Source organism: Dipodomys ordii, unplaced genomic scaffold (genome assembly GCF_000151885.1).
Source record: "Dipodomys ordii isolate 6190 unplaced genomic scaffold, Dord_2.0 Scaffold31, whole genome shotgun sequence".
Taxonomy (NCBI): domain Eukaryota; kingdom Metazoa; phylum Chordata; class Mammalia; order Rodentia; family Heteromyidae; genus Dipodomys; species Dipodomys ordii.
The window spans coordinates 5,346,122-5,369,754 of record NW_012267247.1 but is presented as its reverse complement, the minus strand read 5'-3'; the positions used below and the strand labels follow the sequence as shown (position 1 = coordinate 5,369,754).

The 23,633-nt window shown below is 37.2% G+C and overlaps 1 protein-coding gene across 1 annotated transcript in view; it reads right to left on the bottom strand.

Annotated features, from left to right (window-relative positions):
• Efcab5 (EF-hand calcium binding domain 5) overlaps positions 1 to 23,633 on the bottom strand; it is a 100,196-nt gene that overhangs the window by 70,982 nt on the left and 5,581 nt on the right. Inside the window, exons 2-4 of the mRNA XM_013016297.1 lie at positions 23,025 to 23,084; positions 21,300 to 21,384; positions 12,350 to 12,899 (exon numbers count right to left, since the gene is read on the bottom strand). Of these exons, the coding sequence (XP_012871751.1) occupies positions 12,350 to 12,899; positions 21,300 to 21,384; positions 23,025 to 23,084 (695 nt within the window). The remainder of the gene's footprint in view (positions 1 to 12,349; positions 12,900 to 21,299; positions 21,385 to 23,024; positions 23,085 to 23,633) is intronic.

The window sequence follows — 23,633 nt, the reverse complement described above, 5'->3', positions numbered from 1 at the left end:
CAAGTGGCACTGTGGCTTAAGTGGTAGAGCACTAGTCTTGAGCTGAAGAGCTGAGGGACAGTGCCCAGGCCCAGAGTTCAAGCCTCATGACCGACAAAAAAAAAAAAAAAAACCAAACTGGCTTTGATTGAAATAAAAGTTGCATGACTCAGAAAAGTCACAACCACAACACCTGTTAGTTTCATGCACATTTTTTTTTGTCCAACAGTAGTTGAGGAATGTCTTCATCTTTCAGAGAAGAAAGACTAAGACAATCTGATAGATTTTGAAATGCAAACGGATTCTTCAGTAAGAACTAATAAGTCAGGTACCTCTAATAATCCAGAGGAAATGACTAAACTTAAGTCATTATTTTTACACCCATATAAGGCCTTCAGAATTCTCTACAAAAATACACTTTCAAAAATAAGCCTTGATGTTTGAAAATAAAAGCAGGCAGGCAGTTTAACAGTGTAGAAGAGCCTGTGCCTGAACTGCTGAAAGATTAATTAGTATTTTAAAGGAAGTGCTAAGTTCTTCCAATGCACCTGCTAAGCAGCCAGACCTCCCAGTCCCTTCTGCCTGTCTCTCATTCTGCTCTTCCCCCACCATTGCTTCTCCTCTGTAGCTCTTGTTCTTTTCCTCTATCTATACAGCATTCTCTCCAATTTCCATCTTCATTCTTACATAGTGTCCTATTCTATACCATGCTTTCCTTATTATACATTCACTAAGTCAGTCATCCACTCACACAATTACTGGGCATTTACTATGTGTCCTGCCATAATAAAGCTTAGAGTCCAATGGCAGAACAGATAAGTAAATGGTATGGTACGGATAATCTGGAGGGTGATTGCCTTCAGATTCTTATAGAAAATCATTCTCATCTACAAAAATAGATTCACAAAATTGTTTTTCTGTCACATTTTCATCTGCTTGAAATGTTTTCTTCTCCTCTCTCTCTTTGCCTAACTAGATCTTCCAAGTGCCTTAGACCTCAGCTTAGGCATCATTTCTTCCTGATGCCCATATTTAGAAACAAAATCTAGCTTTGTGTTTCAGAACCATAATACATGCAAATATAATCCAAATGGATTTTAAATTGATCATGTCACTCATTCAGGGAATTAATAACATTTCGCTTCAGTAGCCTGTATTATTTCATGATGATATTTATATCAACCAACAGAATTCTATAAATCCAGTACTCTGACTTTTGGGCAGTATAAAGTAGATATAACCTTCAGGCAGAGGCTGGGAAGGTGGCTCAGTGGTAGAGTGTTTGCCTTGCATGCATGAGGCCCTGGGTTCAATTTCTCAGCACTACATAAGCAGAAAAATCTGGAAGTGGTGCTGTGGCTCAAGTGGTAGAGCGCTTGCCTTGAGCTAAAGAGCTGAAGAACGCACACCCAGGCCCAGAGGCCCCACGACGGACAAAAACAGACAAACAAACAAACAACAAAAAAAACCCTATAGGCAGGCTCTAAATGTAAAGTCCATTTAAGGGGAATGGAAGAGAGGAAAATTAACAGCATGGACAGTAACAGAAATGGTCACAGATTCTTCATATTCCTGTCTGCATACATGCATAAGCATGCATTTTATAAGCAATGTAACTTTTCAGCTCCTCCCATAAAGAGGTCGTTGATTTTTGCATATCCCTAATATATGTCAGTGGTCATGTGACTTCAAAGGAGCTATTAGAAAACAGAATGTTAGCCAGACACCGGTGGTTCACACCTATAACCCTAATAATCTACTCAGGAGGCTGAAATCTAAGAATCATAGTTTGAAGCCAGTCCTGGAAGGTAAATCCCTGAGACTCTGACCTCTAATTAACCACCAACAAGCTGGAAGTAGAGCTGTGGGTCAAGTGGTAGAATGCGAGCACCCAGGCTCTGAGTTCAATCCCTAGGATTGTCACAAAAAAGGAAAGAAAGAAAAGAAAAGAAAAATAGCAGGATGCAAAGAAAGCTGTAAAGTGGTAAGTGACCATTGGGGCTTGCCTTCTTTCATTGAACTTGGGACTTCTCCTATACTTGGAAATGAGCCTAGGCTAGACTGTTGGATGATCCAGTTATATCCCGTGCTCTTGCAAAGAATCAGCCAGCCACTAGAAAAGCAATTAAGATCCTTAACTATCATTACTGCAAGCGAGTCTAAAGTGATACCATATGAAGCAGGAAAGAATCATGAACTCAGTCCAAAGTTACAAAATTATGAGCAAATAAATGTTACTGGTTTCAGCCACTACATTTGGAGATATGTTGTTATGTAACAAAAGTCAACAAATTAAAGTTTCCTTCAATTAATAAGTGTTTTGAGATTTTTTTAAAAAGAAAATCACAGTATTAATCTGATTCGAGTAGAAGAACATATGCTTGCCTACCCTACAAATTCCAGTCATCCATTCAAGCTGCACAAGGAAAATCTTCCACTTATAGCAACATTTCTTAGATTGTATCAAAGCTAGTTCTAACCAGCTTAAGTGGGTAACTTGCCATGAACTTTGAGTGACCCCAGTATGACAGACTACTACTGTTTCTAACTGAAGTTTTCCTTGACCATTAAACAGGTGAATTTGTTTTAATCTGTCCTGTACAGACCTATGGACTCACTCTCCTACACTGCGAGAATTTTCTACTCATCAATATAACTACCATGAAACTCCCTTGCTAACAATAACTACTGACCTGGTTTCACAATAGAGTGATATTGAAGCTGAATTCTAAAGGACTGGTATGATAAGAGTGACATGTGTAGAAGGAACAACATATATGAAGGTACTGAGGTAGGAAGAAACACAGCAACATGAGCAAAACTTGTAAGTGTCATTTATTCAAGATAGCCTGGCACAAAGCCAGCTAGAAAAGGTTGAGAAATATGTAGGTAGTAGGTAGAATTTATGTGGATGAATGTTTTAATTATTTTGGCTTATCAGTTGTATTTCTTCTACTACACTGTATAAGTTATTTATGATAAGAACCAAATTCGTATTTTTTTGTCATAAGGCATGGCTTAGCATTGAACACTCAATAGTTAAGCAATAAATTGAATACTCCTCAGAAAGTTCAACTTACTAATTCATCAAAAAATTGAGCCCCAATTAATCAAACACATGCTCAATTTCAAATCTTGGTAGGACCAAAAATACCCCTTGTCTTCAATGGTACTTCTAAAATATATAGAGCTAGTACCTGACCCAGAGCAGATAGGACAGAAGGTATCCTAGAGGAAGTAGTATATGAGCTGATTCTTAAAGGACAAGGAGAAATTAGCCAGCTAGAAAATCAAGGAGAAAGATGTTTTAGAAAAAAGATGTTTTAGACAAAGAAAGCTAGCACTCTGGATTCCAGAAAAGAACACCTGGCTGGTGGTTTTGATTAGCTGATACATGTGAAAAAGTAAATATATGCATAAAGAATGTTGCCTCTCTAGCTGAGGTTGAATAAGTCAGGGTTTGGGGGTGAGAATTCTCTATTGCTGCATGCTGGGTACCTTACATATAATGTCTTCAAGCTTTGAAGCTTGCTTTGATGGTGATTTCCTGTATCAAAACAAGGTGGTTATTGTTCTATTTAATCCACCTTCCTGAAGAAGAGTGGAGCAGAAGCAACCAGAATGAAGATATTCACCAGAATGAAGATATTCTGGTGGAGGCAGGATGGAGAAAAGGAAGCACCCAGTTGGATTGTATAGTACTGTACACAGACAGAAGATGTAAAAATCAGAGCAGTTACATTCAAAGGTCAGAGTCTCTTCTATAAACAAGCAAATTCTAGCTGGGTGTGGTAGCACATGCTTGCAATTCCAGCTGTATATATATGTGTGTGTGTGTGAGAGAGAGAGAGAGAGAGAGACAGACAGACAGACAGAATTGCAAGTTTCAGCCCAGCATAGGCAGAGTTAGGGAAATTCTATCTCAGAAACAAAAGGGCTATGGGTGTGGCTCAAGTGGTAGAGTGCAAAGCCCTGGGTTCAATGCCTATTACTACAATAGCAGTAACAGCAGCAACAACAAAAACAAAATCCCCAGTATATTCTATCTTCATTTGAGGATAACAATTACTGGTTAGTTTAAAATGAACCCATGGAATCATATAAAAATCCTGGGAATTCTGGAAATATTGGATAGTCAGTTGTTTCTACTCCAGGCTCACCACCCTTAGAATCAGACACTATTTCAGATATCCATCTTTAGCTGGAGAGAACTTGACTCTAAACTAAGCTTCAGTCGCTTCAACATTAAGAATTCCCTTTGCCACTGAAGCAGACCAGAGACTCATTCAACATCAAGTTGCAGAGTAAGGTGTATACTATTAAGATGACATCCAAGGAGACTATGATTTCTCAGTAGTTAACTTTCCAAGTAACAACACACACACACACGTGTCACATCAAGATGAATACTAAACTATACAAACTATACTAGGATATGTAAATTATTATGTTTTGAGTTGAACAAAATTAGAACTGGTTTGGATAAAGTCCTACCACATACCTCTAAGTTATAATAGTCATTCAAATTCAAGATAAAGTATTCCCCTAAGCCACTCACTATTGTCATAATCTGCTTTGTTGGCTTCAAAAAATCTGATATTCAATGCAAATTGACAAGGTGACTATTGTTACTAATATTACCTGTGGGAAGCAGGATTTCCCAGCATAATGTAAGTACAAGGGTTTGGCTCAGTAAAATGGTGGCAGCTGGTATAGAATATGAGAAGACAGCTGTCTAGGAAGCCACTATCTCCTGGCAACTGAGAAAAGCCCATATCAGAGATGAAATATACTCTCTGTTTTGCCAAGTCCTAGTGCTGCCAACTTGTAAGGATGAGTTAGATATTTTAAGGCCTTTTTTTCAAAGTGTAAGTACTTTGAAATAAATCTTTGCAGATACCATACTGCAACAGAAACATACACAATAGATTTTGACACATAATCTACATAAATTCCTTGAACATTGTATACAAGTTAATTCACATGAAGTTATAACAAGTAAAATAATGGTCTGTATCCGTCCCCCTTTTAAATTTTACTTGTTTGCTTATCTTTATTGCTTGAGTACACTGACTTGTTCTTTTCTCTTACATAGCTGTGGTAGAGAAAGTAATTATTTGAAATATCTCTATGATGCTTTCTTTCATGGATTAAATGTTTCATTATTAATATATAAGGTTGATAGAAACAAGTCACTGGAAAAATGCCCCAAAGATATCTCAAAGTACGACACAGATTCCTTATGTGACTATGAAATAAGTAACATATGAGATCAGAGATAATTACCAAACCAAAATTTGGTATGTATCACACAAGAAAAGATCCAAGATTTTATTTTAGGTATCTTAGATCTACTTCCTGGCTCATTTGAACTCTCATTCTAACATCTTATGTGTAAGAGTCCTGACATAAGAAAATAATGTTATAAAGCACAATAACCACTGTTTCCCTAGAATTGTCTAAAATTGTAATATTAATAATCTTCCCCTTTTAATATTTAAAAAAATCTCTTAAAAATACTGCACAGTAAAACTCTAGCCTAGCCCAGTTTTATAAATTCTAACTACTGAAAGTCTGTAATCTTTAAGTGCAAATATTTTTCATTATCGGTGTACAATAATAAGATAGTAAAAACCTTTCATGTATGTATTCCAAAGTACTGGAAGAATCAGAGTCAGATGCAAGTGATAGGAACCTAATCTACTTTCTAGTTTTGAAAAGTTGCATGAAAAGATTCAATTCCACTTCATTTCTAAACCTGTCTACCAGAAACCTGATGAAAAGCAGTAAAGTATATTGTATATGTAAAACTTATAGACAGCAATGATCATGTATTTTTCTAGTAAATGGCTACAACTACAAACATTGTTCCAAATAAGTAAAGAGAATCTTCTCCACCTATTTTTGTAAGTCACTACACAGGGATACATGAATCCCTTTTAACCCCAGGAAGTACAGAGATAAACTTTTTTGGATCAAGTTGAAACACTATTCAGGAGGTTGAGATTTGAGAATCTTGATTCAGACCTACCCTGGGCAGACAAATCCTCAAGATGCTTATCTCCAATTAACCTGCAAAAAGCCAGAAGGGAACATACGGCTCAAGCAGTAGAGTGCCAGCTACATGACAGCATAGAGGCTTGGGTTCAAGCTCCAGTACCAACACAAATACACACAATTATGTCTTCTTTCATTGATGATAAATAAGGGAAATACTCATTCCTAAAGCAAATAGACTTCTCCAAATCTCTGTTATGAACTGAGATGGAACAAACTGACATAGCTCAAAGAATTTTAAAGCAAGACCATTTTTACTAAGATTGCTGGGCATACAAGCTTTAAGTCTATAGATATTGGGTGTAGAACCTACTATATCATAAAAAAAAATCCTTAAGGTCTCTGAGTATTCTACAAATGCTTGACACTGTCATCTGTTGACTTATAGATCTTGGATTTTTGCCATGAGGAAATGAAGCTCTAATCCTAACAATCTTAGAAGACCAAAGTCTTTGATTATTTTAACAGTTTCATGAAATGTCTACAAAAGTGTTGCACCTGTGGAAACTACAGCTCTTGTCAAGCCTCAAATGACCCTAAAGATTTTAACTCCTGGTACCAGAAACAGTGAAAGAACCTAATGCTCAAGTGTTATGCCATTGGTTGGCAATGGAACCTAAACCAGAGTCATACTATGTCCATTGTTATTCTCACTATAGATGGTGATAAACCCCTTGACTTTTAGGTACTTCTTGAGTTTTCCTGATGTCTCTACAGGAAGAAAAGTTTATTTAGATACTGATTTATAGCCTTGACATTAGTTTCAAAATTGTAAGTAATTTTTATGGAAATAGATAAAAATTCAATCTAATATACTTCTCTGTAAAAACAGATGGTAAGCAGAATTATCGCTTAATCTGTTTTCTAAGATCAATGACACTTCTCCTTACATACTGATGGAACTTTTCACTTGTACAAACTTGGTGGTTCTCTTGAATTTTATGGTGAAACTTTAGTGTACCTAGTAAGCTTCCATAGAACTTGTTTTAAATGTATTCCTAGAGTTTTGATTCAGAGAACCAGAGAAATAATCCAGGAAACTGAACTTTTAGAGTAGAGGGAAGATATAGTGAGTAAGGGGGTGGACCCCAGGGCCTGTTACATGGAATTTGCACATTTAATCAAATACCTCAGCTAATTCTTATTCATTGGTAGATAACCACACTTAAAAATGCTGTTTCAATTGAAAATGAGAATTTCATGTTGCTATATAAAATCTAAGAGCTTTGTACATATATCATTTTTAGTTTTACTTTATTCCAGAGCTGTCTATGAACTTTATTCCAGAAGAATTCTTAGGAGTTTGGATGTGTATCTCAGTGATAGAGGCCTTGCCTAGTTTGTACAAGGTGCTGTGTTCCATCCCCAGAACAATGAACAAGCAAACAAACATTGTTCTAAAAGCTTGTAATTGATAGTTTTACTTTATAGGAAAAACTAAAACAACTCAAAGGATTTTAGGTTTCTTTATGAATTTTATTTTATTATTGTTATTTATTTATTTAGGCAGTACTGGGGCTTGAATTCTGAGCCTCACTATCTCTAGAGGCTTTTCTGATTTATATCTGGTATTCTATCACTTGAGCCATACCTCCAGTTCCAACCTTTTGCTGGTTAATTGGAGATAAGAGTCTCACATTTGTTTTTCTGGACTAGCTTTGAACCTCAATCCTAAAATCTCAACCTCATGAGTAGCTAGTATTAAAAGCATAACCACCACAGTGCTCAACGTCTTTCTCAATTTTATTATAGATTTCCATGCCAGAAAATATTGAAAGGAAGATATAGAGATTTGGGGAGAAATTCAGGCAGTAAATCATATTTTGTTTGCTGTTGTTTTTAGCTCTGAAAAAAATCTAATAGGTATCATTTAGACCAGGGGTCAGCAAACCACATCTGACCCACTGCCTTGTTTTGTGCAACTTGAAACCTAAAAGTGGCTATTACATTGTAAATCAATTTTCTAAATCAGAAGAATAATGACAATATTTTGTAACATGTAAAGATTATATGCAATCAAATTTCAATATCCATACGTAAACTTTCATTGGCTAACGGCCAGGCTTATTCATTTACATTTTGACTATGTGCTCTTTTTGCAGTAGAATTGATTAGTAGTTACTCAATTTGCCAGGCAAAAAAGCTTTTTAGCTTTTGTGTAATCAAACTTATCAATATTTTCATGATTTTGACTCACAGTTTAAAAACATTTTATCTGGTATAAAAGAATTTAATCCCTAGTTTCTTCAGTTTTGGTAAGGCTTCATTTTTTTCACATGTATATACTTAGTGGGATATATTTTATGGGCCAGAAAGCTTTAGATAAACATGAAAATTTCATTTATGTTTTTACTATGAATAGACTTATCAGCATTATTATTTTGAAGCTTTTTTTTTTTTTGGTCAGTGGTGGGGCTTGAACTCTGGGCCTGGGCACTGTCCCTCAGCTCTTCAGCTCAAGGCTAGTGCTCTACCTCTTAAACCACGGAACCACTTCTGGTTTTCTTATGGTTAATTGGAGATAAGAGTCTCATAGACTTTCCTGCCCAGGCTGGCTTTGAACTGTGATTCTCAGCTCTCAGCCTCCTAAGTAGCTAGGATTACAGGTGTGAGCCACTGGCACCAGCAGAAGCTAGTTAATATAAAGGACACAACAAAGTAAATCATTACATCAGCACCGATCGATCACTCCTGTAATCCTAGCTACTCAAGAGGCTGAGATTTGAGGATAGAAGCTCAAAGCCAGCCTGAACAAGAAAGTCCTTGAGACTCATCTCCAATTACCCACCAGAAAACTGGAAGTGGTACTATGGCTCAAAGTGGTAGCATCCTAGCCATGAGCAAAAGATCTCAGGGACCGAGCCCAGCCCTGAGTTCAAACCCCATGACTGACAAAAAAAAAAAAAAAAAAAATTAGTGTGAGGAAAAGAGAAACACAAATATAAAAATCAATAAAGTAATGTTAAAAACCCAGAAACATATTAATATAAACACAATATTTCACATAATCTAATATTTCAATGAAGAAAGCAGACATTTTTCATTGATTTCCTAAGCTGTCAATGTAGAGATGTTTAAAGTGTTAGGTCCCCATTTTGGATACTCTTGTAGATGTTAAAGAAAATTCTTTGGCCTGTTGATGTACTGAAACTGAATTTTTTAATTCTTACATTATCTAATCTGTATCTTCTAGAATGTCTATGTCCAAACTAGTTGTGAGGGCTCAAGGTGTGGCTCAATGGAAGAGCATTTACCTAACATGTTAAAGGCTTCTGGGTTAGATCCTCTGCACAGCAAAAAATAAATAAAAAGTAAACTAGATGTGAATTCTTTTCCTTTACAGGTATGTTCAGTAGTAGTGGTGCAAAGTAAGCATCACAAAAGAATAAATGACTATGACTGAAATACATGACTATATATATGAAGACTCTTGCATTCATAATGATATTCAAAAAAGAACCTTTTTCAAAAAGGAGAAAAAAATTTTTTTTGTTGTCATCAGCATTGGCTAGTGTTAAATAGTTATATAGATATAGATATATCTTTAGCTAGAAAACAGGAATATTTACTCTGTCTTACTAGGAGGAAGCATAACCAAACACAGAGCAGCCAAGTGAAATTGGTTTCAGGAATTCTAAGATAGTTGGACATTAGGAACTCTATTAGTAACATTCCTCATTAGTGAATCTAAAGTGAAAAATCAAATGATCACCTTTATAGGCATGGAAAGTATTTGGCAAAATTAATAATTAATTCTAATGTTTAAAAATCACTCCACAGCCTGGTGTTGGTGGCTCACACCTGTAATCTTAGCTACTCAGGAGGCTGAGATCTGAGGCTCTCGTAAAAGCCAGCTGGTGCAGGAAAAGTCCGTGAGACTCTTATCTCCAATAAATCACTCAGAAAACCGGACGCTAGCCTTGAGCTGAAGAGCTGAGGGACAGTGCCCAGGCCCAGAGTTGGCGCCTCACTCTTGTAATACTAGGATATCGGAAATCAGAGGATAATGGTTGGAAGCCAGTCCAGGCAGGAAAGTGCATGAAAGGCTTATCTCCAATAAACTACCCAGGACAAGCTGAACATAGTGCTGTGACTCAAGTGGTAGAGCGCTAGCCTTGAAGAAGCTTAAGGATGGTGCTCACGCCCTGAGTTCAAGCCTTAGGACTGGCACGCGTGAGCGCACACACACACACACACACAGAAATGCAAAACTATATGAAAAAACCTTTAAGATAAAACAACGGATACAAAGAATTGATAAGCAAATGGAAAGACACCCATTCCCAGAAAGAAGTATTTATCATTATTAACGATATTAAGTAGCTAGGTGTGGCAGACAACTATAATCCAGCATTCTTAGGGCATAAGGAGAATTACAAGTTTGAGGCCAGCCTGGACTACATAGTAACAACCTATCTCAATCCAAATTCCAAATCCAATCAAAGAAATAAAAGATGATTGTTCCAAAATTTACTTAATAAATATCAAATTCCAGGCTGGGAAGTTGGCTCAGTGGTAGAGTGCTTGCCTTGCATGACTGAGGCCCTGGGTTCGATTCCTCAGCACCACATAAGCAAAAAGAAAAAAGCCAGAAGTGGCACTGTGGCTCAAGTGGTAGAGTACTAGCCTTGAGCTGAAGAGCTGAGGGACAGCGCTCAGGCCCAGAGTTCAGGCCCCACAACCAGACCAAAATAAATAAATATCAAATTCCTATAAAACAGAAGAAAAAAATAAAGAGCAAATAGTGGCCACCATTATGATGAGATTAATTAAAATATATTTAAAGACCTCAATAACTAATGCAGTGTGACACTAGTGCATGACATAGACAATGGGCAAATAGGCAATGGAATGTTTTTGTTAATTCAGAAAGATACTCCAAAACATATAGAGCTTAGAAAGAAAACCAAAATTAAGGAGGCAAAATTAAACTATTCAACAATTCTTTCTCCATCTCTGTCTCTGTCTGTCTCTCTGTCTCTCTCTCTCTTTTTTCTCTCTCTTTCTCTCTAGCAGTACTAGAGTTTGAACTCAGGGCCTTGAATTTGCTAGGCAAGCATTCTACCACTTGAGCAATGTATCTCAGCCCTTTTTGCTTTAATTACTTTCCAAATATAGTCTCATTTATGTGTGGGCAGGCTTGGACTATGATCCTTACATTTATGCTTCCTATATAGCTGGATGCAGGTGCATACCACCATGCCCTGGTTTTTACTGGTTGAGAGAGGTCTCAAAAACTTTCCCCTCATTATCATAGGAGTGAGTTACCATACTCAATGTCAACAATTTTTATAAAGACCACCAAGTAATCATTTGAAAGTGTAGGATCCCTGCCTTACAGATTGTAGTGGATCAATATTTAAAATTATACTACTTTATTGTGCCTCATGCTTGTACTCTAGCTACTCAGGAGGCTGAGATCTGAGGATTGCCATCTAATGACAGCCAGACCAGGCGGGGAAATCTGTGAATATACTGCCTATTTGGAAAGCTGAACTTCTAGAAAGTCCCCCTACCCTATTTTTGTTTTTTTCCTGGTCCTGGAACTCAGGGCCTGGGCACTGTTTCTGAGCTCTTTTTGCTCAAGGCTAGTGCTCTAGCTCTTGAACCACCATACTACTTCCAGCTTTTTGGTGATGAATTGGAGATAAAAGTCTTGCTTTGAACAGATTCTTAGCCTCCTGAATAGCTACAATTACAGGCATGAGCCACCAACACACTGCTCAAACTTTCACTCCAGCAATTCATATAGGCATAAATACATATTTGGAGTCCTTGTAAGACTTCTTTAGTTTTCACAATCCCTCAAAAAAACTAAAGCTCAAAAAAATAAAGCTCAAGGATAGTTATATAGTTATTTATGGTTATAGTTATTTATATAGTTATATGGTTATTATATGCTTATTTTTAATAACTATAAAATTACTCTGTGAATGTGTGCATTGTGTGTGGAGCTGGGGGTGTGTGTGGGTATATATGGGTGTGTTGCTAGTACTGGGACTTGGGCTCAGGGCCAGGGCACTCTCCCTTAACCTATTTTGCTCAAGGCTGGTCCTCTACCACTTCAGTCACACCTCTAGTTCCAACTTTTTGGTGGTTAATTAGAGTAAGAGTTGCTCAGATTTGTCTGCACAATCTGGCTTTGAACCATGATCCTCAAATCTTAGTCTCCTGCATAAGTAGGATTACAGGCATGAGCCACTGGCACATGGTTTAACATCACTTCTTTTCATTCCTGTTTGTGTTCACATTCTTGTTCTATCTTTTCAACATAAGGAGATAGATCATCAATTGAAAACACAACAAATTGTACCTGTTATACACAGTATCAGGAACATGTATCTTCAGGTCTTCTGTGACATCTTTCATTACTCTCTGGTACCCAGACATTCCTGATTCTTTAATATGAGAAGGATTGTTTCTCATTAAATATTCTCCCAAATAATTAATTGGATCAAACTTGGATGGAATATCAGCTGCTGACAAAATATTCTTCTTTTCTAATTGCATTAACATTTTTTCCATTCCAGGAACCAAGGTAGGTAGGAGTTTGTCAAGCAAATATGCACGGGTAGTCAGTGTCACGTTATCAGTATTAAGCCACTCTTTAGCCAAATTATCCTTAGGTAGTTTTTTTTCAGTTTTTTTTTGTAATTCCTTCTTCAGATTATCCTTATCTATTATTTTCTGCTGCATTTCGCGGGCTCTTGCTTCCACCCTTTCGAAAAGATTGTCCCTCCATGGCTGCTGTAGCTTTGATTCTAGTTTAGTTTCATCTCCATCAAAAATTACTTTTGCAAGTTTTCGAATTGCAACATTCCCTGGGCCCCATGCTGAACTTGGCTCTTCTTCCAAGATTGATTCTGAGAAAAAGGGGGGAAAATAAAATGTAAGAAATATTAGAAACAGATTTTAATTCTTGTAACTATAGAATATTATCATAAAAAGTTTCTTACATTATTTACATGATCTACTGGCTGAAAGTGACAGAAAGTCTGACAACAGCTGGGCACTGGTTGTTATGCCTATAATCCTAGCTATATAAAAAGCTGAAATCTGAGGATCAAAACTCCAAACCAGCCTAAGAAGATAAATCTGAGAGACATATATGTCCAATAAACTAGCAAAAAACCCATCTATATCTATGTCTATATCTATATCTATGATATCCATTCTATATATAGCTATCATAAAGGCATTTGCTATTAACTTACGACATTCAGCAGTTCTGCTTCTTTTTGTTTTTATTTCTCCTTCCTGTCCTTTCTTTGTCCCTTCCTTCTTCCCTCCCTTCTTTTCTTCATTCCTTTCCCTGCCTACCCCCCACTCCTTCCCTCTTTCTTTTTTGTGGGGAAGAATTTCTTTTTCAAAGTGAGATAAGTGTGACTTTATTTGGAGAATGAGAGGTAAGAGCAAAGTAGAGAGAAAACCTGAAGATGCAAGAGAGAGATTAGCTGATGGTCAGAGGGTCTGAGGAACTATGAAGGAGTGAGTCATGACATCTCTTACACTAATCTGAGAGGGCACAGTAAATCAGGGACATTCCATCTAACAGCTTCTGTTTCTGTGGAATAAAATAAATATTGCTGTTAACCAAGGAATGCTGGAATCATGGACCAGATGTGAAAAATAAATATTTGAAATAACATATGGAAATGGAAGGGAGAAGACTACATATACGTTGATTTCCAGGTAATATTAAAAGCCTATGTGAGATTGAAAAACATATTTTTCAAGACACTTAGTAGAACTGAATAGATTGACCTTGCATTCCCAGGACATAGCTAGCTTAGGCTATGTACAACAAGCTATCAGATGGTTTAGGTGATTTTGCTTGTCGTTTTTTTGTTTCGTTTGTTTTTTTGTTTTTTCTACACCCATGATTGTAGCGGTGACTAGGATGGAAGAATTAGTGGGAATCTGAAGAGCTTTTTCTGACATGGATATGGAGATGAAGTACTTTGGAGTAGTAGTTTCAGAGATCAGGGTTGTGTATTACTGCAAGATTTTACTTCTGCTACTTTGTGGATACAGGGGAAGACAGAAACATATCTAAAATTTACTTCTATTCTTCTATTAGTTTTTTTTTTCTGGCAGTAGGGTCTCATGCTTGCTAAGCAAGTCATTCTACCATTTGAGACATATTCTAGCCCATTTTGCTTTTTGTTTTTGATTTTTCAGATAGGGCCTTGTGCTTTTTCCCTTCTAGGGCTAACTTCAGATCCTTCATCTACCTCCCAGGTAGCTACAATTTTAGTTGTGTACCACTGTAACTGGCTTGTTTGTTGAGATGGAGGTCTAACTGACTTTTTGCCTTGAACCTCAGTCTTCGTGGTCCCTGCCTCCAAAACAGTTGGGAGTACAAGTATGTACCACCATGCCCAATTACACCCCCCCTCTTTAAATACAATTGGAAAATAATTATTAAGACATGCCTTCATTATTAATAATTTGCAATAAATAGTACTATTGTAACAAAAGGGCAAGAGTAGAGTCTCCATAACTTTAGAGCAGTGTTGCTGGTTAATGTGCTATCAAGGAATCAAACCCAGGGCCTCATGCTTGCTAGGCAAGCACTCTACCACTAAGCCACATTCCCAGCACCAGTGGGGTTTTTTAAAAAACTTATTTTGTTATAAAATATTTGAGACCAGCAAATATAGTAGCAATATGATAAACATGTATCTAACCTTAGCATAATGAAAAATGTACCAATATATTAAATATCCTCATAGGTTGCTACACTGAAATATTATTCTGAATTTCATGTTCATTATTTCCATAGATTGGTTTATATGTGATTTACTTTATAAAATTTATTTCATTATCATGTATATTCTATAGACTTCTTATATTTTATATTTGAGAAAGTCATCTAGATTGATAGATTCAGGTACTTAATTTACTTTTCACTATAGCATAATACTTTATGTATGACTCTATCATGATGTGTTCTTTCCCTTGATAGACATTGGATTATTTGTTTCTTTTTTTCTTTATACCAGACAATCCTTCTATGGAAATTACTAAATGTATTTCCTTTGCATGAATATGTGAGTTTCTCTAAGATGTATTACTAACATTTTAATTTCAGAATGCTAGGATTTGAATGTTTGTGTTCCCTAAAGTTTGTTTATTTATGTGCTGGTCCTGGTGATTGAACTCAGGGACTGTTATTATGTGCTGTTCCTGAGCTTCTTTACCCAAAGCTGGCATGCCATCACTTGAGCCATTGCTCCACTTCCAGCTTTTTGCGTTAATTGGAAATGAATCTCAGAGTCTTTCCTGCCCAGACTGGCTTTGAACTGTGATAGAAATGGGACATTTTGGGAAGTCATGAGGACTTTGCCCTCATGAAATAGCTAGATGAAACTAGGTAGGCCTCCTTTGTTACATTCTCACCTCTTCATCATGTGAAAATACAGTGTTCATCTCCTCTAGAGGATCCAGCATTCAAGATGCCATTTTGAAAACAGAGACTGAGTCTTGCTAGACATCAAACTTGTCAGTGACTCCATCTAAGACTTCTCAGACTTCCATAACTGTCAACTTACAAACCCCTCAGTCTATAGCATTTTGTTACACAAGGAAGAAAAGATTAAAATACGAGGTAAGATTCTGATTTGATTAAAAAGACTAAAGCACAAGGCAAGAGTCTGATTTGATTTCATTGGCACCAATTATGTCATCATCAACAAGAGTAAGAGTTACTGTTATGGGGCCATAGTTTTAGTACTTTGCTTCTCAGGGTCCCAAGAAGGACCTTCAAACACAATTAGGAGGGCTGCTCATGTAGTTTATATCCTGGGTTCAATCCCCAGTAGTGAAAACAAATAAACAATATCAGTTTAGGTTGTGGGTGTAGCTTAAGGTTAAAGTACCTACTTAGAAGGGCTCTGAGTTCAAAAGTACTGAAGAGATTATTCAAGTGTTCTACCACTTGAACCAAGCCTCCAGCTCACTGAGGAAGAAGAAAAAAAAGCTATAGGACTCTAAGCTTCTTCTGTTTTTGTGGTCAGAACATCTATACCTTAATTTATTTAAAATAACTGGAAAGCTTAATCAGATTTCCTTTAGGAAAAAAAAAGTTTTGCTGCTTTAAAATCTGTCAAAGCCAGGTACCAGTGGCTTCATGCTCATAATTTTCCCTACTCAGAAAGCTGAGATCTGAGAATTGAAGTTCAAAGCCAGCTGAGCCTGAAAGTCCGTAAAACCCTTATCTCCAATTAACCACCAAAAAGCTGGAAATGGAGCAGTGGCTCAAGTGGTAGAATTCTAGCTTTGAGCAAAAAAAAAAAGCTCATGGACAGCACCCAGGCCAAGTTCAAGCTACACACACACACACACACACACACACACACACACACACACACACAAATTGTTGAAAAGTCTGCACATTTCTGCAATCCCATCTTTCAGAGAAGTTAAGACAGTAAGACCTGAGAGAGAATTCAAGGCCAGCCTCGGCTACACAGAGAATCTTCATTAAAAGCAAACAAACCCTCAAATCAAACCAATAAACAAAATAGTATTGTTTTAAAACCCAATAACTTCAAAATAAATCCTGTTGGGCACTGTTCATGCCTGTAATCCTAGCTACTTAGGAGGCTGAGAGCTGAGGGTCACACTTCAAAGCCAGCCCAGCAGGAAAGTCTACAAGACTTTTATTTCCAATCAATCACATGAAAACTGCCAGTGGTGCTGCAGCTCAAGTAGTAGAGCACTGGTGTTGAGCTGAAGAGCTCAGGAAGAGTGCTTAGGCTCAGAGTTCAAGCCCCACGACCGACAAAACAAACAAAAAATCTTAACTTTCTTTCCTTGACCAACAATATAAATAAATAAATAAATCCTATCTACCTAGTAACTAACTTTCTTTCCATGGGAAACATAGTCTATGAAGAAAGTCTTGAAAAGGCAATATCTCAGTTATAGAGCACTTTACATCCAATAGTGGATAGTAACTCTTCTGCTCTTTGATTTCCAACTTGGCCAATTTGCTTACAACTGGTAAGGAGAAAGCAAGGAGAGTAGTATGAAGCTCTCTCTTGTCTACCTCTCAGTTAAACAAATTAGCCACTATTGGTGAAAAAAAGTGGGTAAGGTATATCTCCATTTTGTTTATTCACAATACTCACTAATATACAATATTTTATTTTTATATTTAAGTAAGCGTGAAAGGGAGCAATTATTAAAAATCTGTAGGTTCTGTGGGGCATCTGTAGCTCACACCTGTAATCCTAGCTACTCAGAAGGCTGAGATCTAAGGATCGTAGTTCAAAGCCAGCCTGGTCAGGAAAGACCAAGAGACTCTTATTTCCAATAAACCACCAGGAAACCAGAAGTGGCTCTATCCTTGAGCTGAAGAGCTTAGGGACAGTGCCCAGGCCCAAAGTTCAAGCCCCACGACCGACAAAAAAAAAAAATCTGTAGGTTCTAATGTATTTTCTTTTAATCTGGCTAGCACAAACCAAAATAGATAGTCCTCTGCTTTCTTTAGGGATCATACTAGTACACATTAGTAAATTCCCACATGAACTAGAACTACATTGCAGCATGCGAGTGCTCCATTTATGTGCTTGGACATTTCAGGTTGTTAAGCAACAATCCTAGTGTTTGCATTGTCCCCACTGATACACAGAATGGAAGTAGTAGAAGTGTGTTTGATATCAACTCCAGTTTTAGAACAAAAAAGAAAAAAAAGAAGAAGAAGAAAAGCAAAGTTAAAGAGGCCCAGCAATTGTAGGGACAATACAGTAACCAAAGATTCTGAACAATCCTATCTGAAAGCTGTCTTTTGATTATGTGAGCTCTGAATGAAAGGATCACAAATCATGGCACTTCCCCAAGGGTAATTTAATATAGAGTTTTAATGGAATATAGTTGCAAACAGAAACTGGAGTTTTCAGTAGGTTTGAGACTGCCTTGGACATTCCTAAATCTCTTAGCAACAAATTGATTTGTTTGTAGATTCACTTAATAATTACTGATTTCTCACTGGTATTGGTTACTATGCTAAGCATGGGAATCCTTTTTTCAAGATAAATTTATAAATTTTTCCTAAATTAAGAGCCTTTTAGGGCTGGGAAGGTAGCTCAGTGGTAGAGCGCTTGCCTTGCATGCATGAGGCCCTGGGTTCGATTCCTCAGCACCACATAAGCAAAAAGAAAAAAGCTGAAAGTGGCGCTGTGGCTCAAGTGGTAGAGTGCTAGCCTTGAGCTGAAGAGCTGAGGGACAGCGCCCAGGCCCAGAGTTCAGGCCCCACAACCAGACCCCCCCCCAAAAAAGGGGCTTTTTAGTTCTCCTCTAACATATCTTTACCACTGTATTAGTCAATCTTTTAATATAAAAAAACCTATTCAGGCATTACAGGCATGAATGTTTTCAACTAAATAAGAAGGTACACAAAGAATTCCTTGTTTATAATTTGAAAGGTCTAGCTTTACCAGTGATTTAAAAATCATTTTTTGCTTTTAGTGCATGCCCCACTGCTGGCATAGCTTCAGTACAAAATCTGTTTAAGGATATAAATAGGGATAATATAATCCACATTATAATAAGCCATAGCAGTCTCATTCTAATGTTATATAAGGTTAGTGGGACCAGCTGCTGATTGAACTGAGGAAAATTGAGCCAGCAGAGTTATTCAACAAATTGTATGATATTCATTAAACAGGCTCTGACTCCAGCTTAGCTGCCTTGTCCTTATCAGGATTTCTCAACATTTGTACATAATGTAAATGACCACTACAAAAGAAGAAGGAAAAGAAACATTACTAAATATTATTGGAACCGAAACTCCATTTAGTATAGACAGTTTCCTACAAAACTGTCTTAGAGCTTCTGTAATGAGTCGGGTAAACTCATAGTTTAAAAAAAAATTCTCAGGGGCTGGGAAGTTGGCTCAGTGGCAGAGCACTTGCCTTGCATGCATGAGGCCCTGGGTTCGATTCCTCACCACCACATAAGCAAAAAGAAAAAAGCCGGAAGTGGTGCTGTGGCTCAAGTGGTAGAGCGCTCGCCTTGAGCTGAAGAGCTGAGGGACAGCGCCCAGGCCCAGAGTTCAGGCCCTACAACCGGACCAAAAAAACAAAAAAACAAACAAACAAAAAAAATTCTCAAAATACAAGTTAAGCTCATATATGAAAAAGAGAACAGTATATAGCATTGGCATGTTACATTAAGCAACAATATTTTCTAGGCCAAGACAAGTGTTTGAGTGCAATTTGGGAGCTGCTTTGCAAGGTAACTACATTATAATTTTAACAAGTATACAGTAAGGGTTTTGACATTTCCTTTGACATGCTGAAATTTCAATAACAGTTCCTCTTCTCATCAAAAAAATATATATTATGGAAGTGGTGCTGTAGCTCAAGTGGCAGAGCACTAGCCTTGAGCTGAAGAGCTGAGGGACAGCACTCAGGTCCAGAGTTCAAGCCCCATGACCCACAAAAAAAGGACTTAAAAATATACGTTATATGAATATACTTGCATATATATGTATGTATATGTGTATATATATTGAGAATGGAGGAATTCAGAATATAAAATGTAATTGTGAATGATCAATAAGAACACAACATCACATTTGATATTGTTTTATTTTGTTTTGTTTTTGTTTTTGTTATGGCGCTGTCCCTGAGCTCTTCAGCTCAAGGCTAGTGCTCTACCACTTGAACCACAGTGTCACTTCTGGTTTTCTGGTCGTTTGTTGGAGATAAGAGCCTCAGGACCTCCTGCCCAGGCTGACTTTAAACCTCTATCCTTAGATCTCAGCCTCCTGAGTAGCTAGGATTACAGGTGTGAGCCACTGGTGCCTGGCTTGTTTGATAGATATTAAATGAAACTTAATTTAAGAATGATGCACAAGTCATTAAGAAAAAGGCCAAATATATGCCTGGGGTACTGGTAGTAGTAAAGAGGGGTGAGGAGGCAGTAAAAATCAGCAAATTCAGGAATGGGATCATATGGAAGATCATAGGCAAGGGCTTCCCAGGAAGAATGTGTGTGTGTGTGTGTGTGTGTGTGTGTGTGTGTGTGTGTGTGTGACATTGAGAATTGAACCCAGGACCTTGCATATGCTAAGCAAGTGCTCTACTGTTGACTTACATCCCCAGCCTCGAGAAAAATTTTATAATCTAGAAAATACTTTATTTTAACTTAGTCAAGTCCAGCCTACTACATACATACTACACATCCAATATTTATAAATTAAATTGAAACAAAGTATGGGAAATTGTCAAAGGTTCTTTTTTGGGGGGGAGTGGTGATGCTGGTGTTTTTGGTCAATCATGGGGCTTCAACTTGGAACCTGGTTGCTGTCCCTGAGCAGTTTTGTTCAAAGCTAGCATTCTACCACTTAAGAGCCACAGTGCCACTTCCAACTTTCTGGTGGTTAACTGGTGATAAAAGTCTAATGGACTTCCCTGCCTAGGCTGGCTTTGAACCTCAATCCTCATACCTCAGTCTCCTGAGTAGCTAAGGATTACAGGCATGAGCCACCAGCACCTCGCTTGTTAAAGCTTTAATATTCAAAGAATCTTTTTTTGATAGATTTCACTAAATACTTGAAATTAAAGTGGTTATTGTGAAGGAAATGAATATCATTTCCACTTGTTGCTTTTTGATCCTGGTTAGAAGATAGAACAAGGGGTCAAGTTTTGAATCAAACAGAATAAATGTGTGGTCAGGACTATTAGCAAAAAGGTTCATGCCTGCCTGTAATCCTAACTACTCAGAAGGCTGAGAGCTGAGGATAGAGGTTTTTTAGCTAGCTCAGTCAGACAAATCTGAGTCTTACCTTCAATTAACCAGCAAAAAGCTGGAAGTAGAGATGTGTTTTAAATGGTAGACCACTACCCTTAAGTAGAAAAACTAAGCCAGACTGCAAGACCCCAAGTTCAAGTATCAGTACTGTCCCTTCCCCCCAAAAATAGTAGTAAAAAGAATAAATGGGATGAACATCCCAACTCACTAGAAATGTTCACTTTATTTTCATGTTAGAAGGTTTTCTGCTAGGTATTAACTCTCTTAGCTAAAATTTCCCTTTAATTAAATACTACAGATTGGAATGAGTAATCATAAAGTTGTTTCAGAAGTGTTAATAGAGGGTAAAGGGAATTCACTTTAAATTATCTCTGTAATCACAGTTAAAATACTTCCTGTAAGTATATTTTTAAATTGCAAAGTTTGGAAAATGCATATGTGATAAAAATTTAATATTGTTTTTAGTTTCTATTGGACATCAGGAAAATCTCATTCCTTACCTTGGGATTTTATTTCAGCTACTGTTTCTTTGTCCGACCGGTGGCTGGTTTCTGATGTAGAAATATGTGCTTCCTTCAGGGAACTCTTTGAAAGGAAAAGAAATACCAATTTCAAAACTAATTGCTTTTCTTCAAACTTGCATCAACTTTCCCCACCAAAGGAGGGGTCATTGCTTTGGGGAAATACTAAATTCTTCCTTTTTTTTCTAGCATCTAATATTGTATATTAGAATCAAAGTAGTTATCAGTCTACTGCACTGGCAAAACATATTGGCTCAATATGTAATCTTATTCTGTGACTTCTTACAAAGTAATATGCTAGAAACACTATTCCAATTTTCCATTAGTCATTTAATTTTATAGTATGATCCACAAACATTTGAAACCATGTCATAATGAAATCAGACTTCTAAAAATGTTACTTAAAAAAATTTAAAAAATAATTAGCCAGGTGGTGCATGTATGTAATCCTAATTACTCAGGAGGCTGAGATTTGAAGATTGTGGTTCAAAGCCAGCCAGGGCAGAAAAGTCCATAAAATTATTTCCAATTAACCAGCAAAAAAAAAAAAAAAACCTAAAAGTGGAGCTGTGGCTCAAGAGCACTAGCCTTCAGTAAAAAGATCAGGGACAGGGGCTGGGAAGGTGGCTCAGTGGTAGAGTGCTTGCCTTGCAAGCATGAGGCCCTGGGTTCTATTCCTCAGTACCACATAAGCAGAAAAAGCTGGAAGTGGCGCTTTGGCTCAAGTGGTAGAGCGCTAGTCTTGAGCTGAAGAGCTGAGGGACAGTGCTCAGGCCCAGGGCTCAGGCCCGATGACCGACAAAAAAAAAAAAAAGATCAGGGACAACACACAGGTCCTGAGTTCAAGCCCCAACACTGGCGCGCGCGCGCACACACACACACAAATCTATTAAAGCTGGGCATTGGTGGCTCATGCCTATCATCCTAATAACTCTGAAAGTAAAGATCAGAATTATAATGGTTTGAGGCCAGCCTGGGGACAAAGTTCGAGACTTTGGCTCAAATAATCAATCTCTAGCAATGACTGGGCATGATGGTCTGTGCCTGTCATTTCAACCTACAGAACAAGTACAATGGCTGGAGAAAATGGCATATATCTGTTATTCCAATGACCAAGGGAAGCACAAATAGGAGGACTGGAGTTCAGGCTGGCAAACTATAAAGGGAAACCCTGTCTCAAAAATAACCAACATGAAAAGAGACTGGTAGAATTGTTGAGGTGGTAGAAATGCCTGTTTAGCAAGTTTGAGACCCTGAGTTCAAACCCCATTATTGCCCAAGTAATTAGAATATTTTAAAACTCATATCATCAGCTTAAGTCAACTTAATATGAATCCATACAACTATTTTTAATTACCTCCTTTTCTATAAAATATTCTTCAAGATAATAGCTTATTTAAACATGGTCACTATAGTAACTAAGATGGAAATTACATTTTTAATATGGCAGTAAAGTTACCATAAAAGGTAGTGGTTACCGTCCAGAGGTTCTGTTTTCATAAAGCAATTTTTATCTGTGATTTGTAATGGCTCTTCACAAATAACTTACCTGTCTCTGGGAGTTTCCCCTAATACTGATTGAATTACATTGATTTAATTATCAACATGAATTTACTTTGTTACATTTTTCTTTCCCTTTTTTCATAAAGAAATTATCTAGTTTACCCTGCAACATTAATATCAATTTGCTTATTTCAATTCTACCTTAGAATGCTTTTCCACTTCCAGGGAGTTTTGATTATGTTCTTGATATTTTTCGTTTTCCTGAAACAGGAACAGTATTAGTAAAGGGTATGCATCCAAAAGGAGCTAGAGATTAAGGAAACATTCCATACTCTACTACAGTAAGTTTTCTATTAAAAGTTGCACATAATGAATATATCTCATTTCAAATAAAATTACACAAAGTAGTTGTATCAACAAATTCAAACAGTTAAAAACCTTTTGTTTAGAATTAAAGGATGGCAACAAAATAACAGAATCTAACTTTAGACTCCCCTCTGAAACATTTCTATCAACACCTAATTCAGAATATTTCAACTAAAAAGAAAAATAAGTGATAGAATATGATATTAGATCTCAATTGTTAAATTTCACTTGATCTTAGCCAAAAGTGAGAAGCGATAGAATGTTAAATTAAAAATCCTTTCATAAAAGATTTAAAAACCATAGGCTGGGAAGGTGGCTCAGTGGTAGAGCTCTTGCCTTGCATGCTTGAGGCCCTGGGTTCGATTCCTCAGCACCACATAAGCAAAAAGAAAAAAGCCGGAAGTGGCACTGTGGCTCAAGTGGTAGAGCTCTAGCCTTGAGCTA